This window comes from Mytilus edulis, chromosome 9 (genome assembly GCF_963676685.1).
Source record: "Mytilus edulis chromosome 9, xbMytEdul2.2, whole genome shotgun sequence".
Taxonomy (NCBI): domain Eukaryota; kingdom Metazoa; phylum Mollusca; class Bivalvia; order Mytilida; family Mytilidae; genus Mytilus; species Mytilus edulis.
In genome coordinates this window covers 87464527-87470526 of record NC_092352.1, presented here as the reverse complement: position 1 = coordinate 87470526, position 6000 = coordinate 87464527, and the positions used below count along the sequence as shown (strand labels likewise).

Here is a 6000-nt window from a genome sequence, read left to right as displayed (position 1 = left end):
TCATTCATACTAATGCCAATTTTGCTCTAACTGCTTTAATTTTTTTTAGATACAAGTCAAAAACTGCATTTTACTCCCATATTATATTTTAAGCAGCAGCAGCCAAGTTTGTTGGTTGATCAGGTACCCAGATTCAATGTTTTATCTAGATACCCTAAAGAACATGCAGGTAAAGTTCAGGCGCGGATCCAGAGGGGGGTTCCGGGGGTTGGACCCCCCCTTTTTTTTTGGACAATCAATGCACTTGAATGGGGACATGTAGTTGGAATCCCCCCTTTGTCCTGGGTTAGGAACCCCCCCTTTTTAAAATAGCTCGATCTGCCCCTGAAGTTAGTGTATTTTTCCTAGCGATATCAGAGGAAAGGATTTTTTAAAAGTTAATGACAACCATAGAAGCCAAATGATGGCCAAATCTTACATAGCCTTAAAGCCAGAATAGCTAAAAAGATATATCATCTCACAATCTAAAGCAGCATACCAAGTATCAAGACAATGGAATGCTAAAAAACAATTACCTTATTGGAAACTATGACCTTGAAAACAATGAAAAACATATAACTTGGCATCAAAAGCAACATACCAAGTATCATGAAGATTAAATGCCAAAAAAAATATAATGAACTCTGACTTTGAACACAATGTTTTCATATTATATTAAATTTCATAATTAATAATGTTAGTGAGAAGATGCAATTTAGATCTTTGCCTTTAGAAAACGTTGTAAATGGTCATACAGACAGATGTCTGGTGATACTCAAATATCACATAGAAATATTTAATGATCTGACAAACAAGGATGTCTTTTTTTCATGTACGAAATATACACAATGGAAACTTTTTATAATAAATAAAGCAGATATCTTGAATAATAGAAAAACAAATTTACAAAAAAGATTTTATTTAAACAAAATTTGTGAATGAACATGAACGAATATGAATAAATATTACTGACAATTGCACCATGTTTAGAATCTCTTATTAAAATAAATATAATATATTAGATATGACTAGTAATACATGATTAATATAAATAAGTTACATATACACTACATTTAATAATACCATTGAAAGTTCCCTGTCAATCACATATCAGTGTATGTGGAGGAACTTATTCTCACTTTTTCAACAATAGGATTCTTTTTGTTTATAAATAATTAAAAGGACAGCTATTGCAGTCATTTGCATATTGATTGATAGCTATTAAATAAATATATTGAAATTTTGTTTTGTCATTTAAAGGTGCTTATCATAAAGTGTTCATTTTGATAATAAAATGTACTAAATATTTCACAACTACTTTTTACAGAATGTTGACTGTTTGTCCAGTGGGTATTTCATAAACCAACGAAACACAACAGAGACAATTTTACTCTTATAATCATGAGTGCAACTAGATTATGTTGATCTTATGAACTTTCAAAGGTATTTTCAAGTGTGGTGTATTTAGTTTTAGTTGAAATATAAAAATGTTTGTAATTACGTAAATATATTTTCTGTTTATGAAATATATGCACAAAATACATCTTATTTTACTAAAAAAAAGATCAGTAGTGTGATTACCGGAACTGAAAAACCTAAATCATTGTTTATATAAGTAAAATACTGTTCTAAGAGTACCCGTCTCTCTTCTTTTCATTTTATGAGCAGTGCCATTCAATAAATGCTAAGTACGATCAAACAATTAATATAAACTAGGTAAAAAGGCTAATTTAATGAATTTTATTTAAACCAAATTAAAACTAGAAATGGTCCCAGCACAATATTAATGTTAGTTCCCTGACCTCTACCATTATAAATAAATCAATTGAAAATGAAAAAACTTGTCTCAACCGAGGAAGATTAAGATGATTTTGAGCTTGACCTTAAAATAGAAGGTTAAGGCTTGATATTTGGTATAGTTGGTCTTTGGTGATGGCTTTATGTTGATCACTAGACACCTTACATACTTGAGTGGTGGTGTTGGGTTGCTGTCTCAATTAGCTTTACCTTCACTTCCTTAATAAAATGCTAATTTCATTTATGCTTAAAAAAAATCACATAAGATGGGAATTTTCTTTCGTTGTCAAATCATTTTAAGGTAATGGAGCCATGACAAAAAAGAATGCTTCCAAATTAAAAAAAAAAAACTGAAGAAATTTCTCAATTCAACTTACTCATTAATTCATTAAAAATGAAACTTTTAAACGATTAATGTAACACTACACCAAACTAAATTTTGGGTTGTCATCCCTATATGTAGGGCATACTCATGAAATCTTGATCTTCTTAATTTCAAATGAGACAGATTGGTTTTCTTTTTTTTTTATTACTAATATTTTATTGGAAAATACATTTATATTTTTTTCATCTTTAATTTCTATTCTTAAAAAATAATTTTGTATGATGGAATACACACTAGAAGTTATGAATATCAATGTTGATTGTTCTGTTTTTTTATCAAAAATAATGAAAAAGAGGTTGTTGAGACACTAAAATTATCTTCATTCTGGCCTTACTGTCTTACTGAACACAGTTTACACACTAAGAGCAAATAAACATTTAAGGATGTACTTAGGTGAGGTTTTGGAAGTTGTGTCAAATGTTCGGACTCCTTTGTGTTTTTCCATACAATACAATGGAAAATATTTTGCCCCATAACACCCATTTATTTTTTCATGACACTTAATAGCTCATGAAAGGTCATTTACCAAAATTTTAGAAGATTCTTGATTTTCTTTCTTTTGTTTTGAGACCAAAATAATACAATGCAAATATAAGGTAAAAGTCCAAGTCAGCCTTTTCCCGCCATATTTTTAAGTCTTAAATATCTCGAAAAGGAGGTCCATGACCTATCAATAGTTTTAGCTTATCTTTATCCTTAATTGATACTCTACCAGCTTATAGTATCAATTTTAATTTCTTAATTTTTACCTAACCTCACCTAAGTACATCCTATAAAATGGTTTGTATCTGTCATGCATCAAAAATAAACATTGATTTCTTGAACAATTAATTAAAATCTTTTCTCAAGAGGGATTCTAAAGGGGAATAATTCTAATTCATCTTTCTCATCTGTCAAAGTAAAAATTCTAAAATATCAAGATTTACTTAACGATTCTGTTTGAAGGTTTCATTTAAATTGCAGTCTGTCCCTAGTTGGTTCCAGGTCTAAACTAATAACAAAGAGATACAGTTTGTTTACACTGTACAGAAGTCTATTTAAATGTTTTCTCTCAATTAAACACATCACCTGATAGTCATCAGCCCCAACTGTATTGGAGGATGAATTATGGAATTCTATATCCAGGATTTATAAAGTTTCTTGGGTCAGAGTAATCAATGTCATAACACAAATATTTAAATCGATTGTTAAATGATGTTTTCATGTACACTAATAACCACAGATGGCGCTGGATACTTAAATCTGTGAAATCCGCAATAAATGTGATTAAACCAATACTGTTATTTCAATATTATTAATATAATATTTTATATACAAAATTTGTGGACTGAAAGTACTTCTGTCATCTTTTGTCATAAAATTTTAATAGTTTTATGAATTATACAAGACTGTTTAATATACATGTATAGTATTTGTATCCTCGACAAACGAGGGTATAAAAGTCATAAGCTCTTACTCATTCATTTTGGCATTAATGTACCGGTGTATATACATTGTATAACCAAAACAATTTCAACCAAATCATTCCACAATTTTTAACAATTGTTTTCCAGTTAAATTGATTTCAAAATAAACACGAAAATATCACACCATATGTCTGCCGAAAATAAGTCGAAATTGTGAAATCAACAAAATTTGACATTGCAGACATCAAGCACTTTTCTGTAACATTTTTTTGGGTGAATTGAAATATCACACAGCAAATATAAAGCAATATTTTGAAACAACTGGATTGTCTGTCCGACTTTTCTACTCCTTTTCAACACCATCTTCTGTCAGAGTTTTATCTGTATCCAGTAGTGTAGTGTCTTCATCAGAATCCTGAAAGGGAGATAACTGTCTGATCATTCAGTCATACATTAATACAATACAATAAATATAAAAAATAACATGTGGTATGATTGTCAATGAGACAACTCTCCACAAGAGACCAAAACTAACACAGAAGTTAACATCTATAGGTCACTATAGCCTTCAACAATGAGCAAAGCCCATACCGCATAGTCAGTTATAAAAGGCCCCAAAATGACAATGTAAAACACTTCAAACGAGAAAACTAACAGCCTTATTTATTTTTAAAAATGAACGAAAAACAAATATGTAACACATAAACAAACGACAACCACTGAATTACAGGCTCCTGACTTGGGACAGGCACATACATACATAATGTGGCAGGGTTTTTCTTTTTTGCCATGCAATGCATTTTTACTTATCAAGTGATTGATGGTGATAAAACCCTCTGACTTAATAAAATTGAGAATGGAAATGGGGAATGTGCCAAAGAGACAACAACCCGACCATAGAAAAAAAACAACAGCAGAAGGTCACCAACAGGTCTTCAATGTAGCAAGAAATTTCCGCACCCGGAGGCGTCCTTCAACTGGCCCCTAAACAAATATATACTAGTTCAGTGATTATTAACGCCATACTAATTTCCAAATTGTACACAAGAAACTAAAATTAAAATAATACAAGACTAACAAAGGCCAGAGGCTCCTGACTTGGGACAGGCGCAAAAATGTGGCGGGGTTAAACATGTTTGTGAGATCTCAACCCTCCCCCTATACCTCTAGCCAATGTAGAAAAGTAAACGCATAACAATACGCACATTAAAATTCAGTTCAAGAGAAGTCCGAGTCTGATGTCAGAAGATGTAACCAAAGAAAATAAACAAAATGACAATAATACATAAATAACAACAGACTACTAGCAGTTAACTGACATGCCAGCTCCTTGAAGACTCTTTGAATATAGAGTGATATTTCAGAGTGAATAACCCAAATTCAACAGCATTCACAGAAAAAAATCACCACAAAGAGTGATTTTGTTCTCATCACTCTGAAATAATACTAATAAGTAATATACTTTTATAGTGTATAAAAATAAAACAGCCAAACCAATCATCAAAAGTCCAAAATTTATCATAAATGGATTAAAGTTTAAGAAAGGTGATGATTTAATTCTTTTGATGATAGGAGCAATTAAAAATCCACCAGGTAACTTATTAGTTCATCAAACTTAACATTTAGTTTTTTTAAATTACACATTTCATTATAATTTTCATTTTTATGTGGTTTATAAACAGCAATTTAAATTCTGTATTATAGATGTTACTTTATATACAAAGTTTCTTTTAAAAGTCAAAATGGTAATTTTCATACTGTGATTTATGTGTGCAGTTGCACATCAAATGAGATTTTTTGATTCTTTTTAAAATTTTACATTTTTTAACAACTATGCATGTATAAATCAAATTTTCAAAATACACATTAAATTCAACAGGTAAAATTTTGACTAACATTAAACAGAAAATTTCTAACAAAAAGCAGATAAAATTGATGGAAAGTAGAAAAGGGTGACTTGTTTCATAACCTCAACATATTTTCCTCATCTATTACAGAGGGAATGTACCTAAAAATTTAAATACCTCTGGTACATTCTATATCTTCAGTTTTATTGTAAAAATTATGAACATTTTAAAAAGGTGTTATGGTCCGTGAAGTGTTATTTTAACATAATAAGACAATTTTAGATTTGTGACCTTTTTTTAATAGTATTTGCTCTATTATTACTTTGTTAAAAGAATTGTGCTTTCGTAATCTGTAAATTGAACTTACGTAATATAGATAATTGCAGAGAGTGGATTTAAGTGGGTAGAAGTTAAAACCCTCATTCAGAATATTATTTTTTGTTATAATATATCACTTAAAAGTTAGTAAACATTTTGCTTGAATCCCTTTTCCTAGCTGGAACAACCTAAAAACTCTCCTCAAATTTTAATATTCTGGATACATCATACAAGCGTGTATGTACATAACAAGAATGTGTCCATAGTA

The 6000-nt window shown here is 30.1% G+C and overlaps 1 protein-coding gene across 4 annotated transcripts in view; it reads right to left on the bottom strand.

Annotated features, from left to right (window-relative positions):
* Window positions 1-881: 881 nt before the first annotated feature.
* The window catches only part of LOC139489318 (tyrosine-protein kinase Abl-like), a 32077-nt gene continuing 26958 nt past the window's right edge, over window positions 882-6000 (bottom strand). For all 4 annotated transcript variants that reach the window (XM_071275607.1, XM_071275608.1, XM_071275610.1 and 1 more), the window contains one exon: window positions 882-3982. Coding sequence is in view for 1 of the 4 variants with exons in the window: in XM_071275608.1 (XP_071131709.1) it covers window positions 3911-3982 (72 nt within the window). In the remaining 3 variants the exon portion in view is untranslated. The remainder of the gene's footprint in view (window positions 3983-6000) is intronic.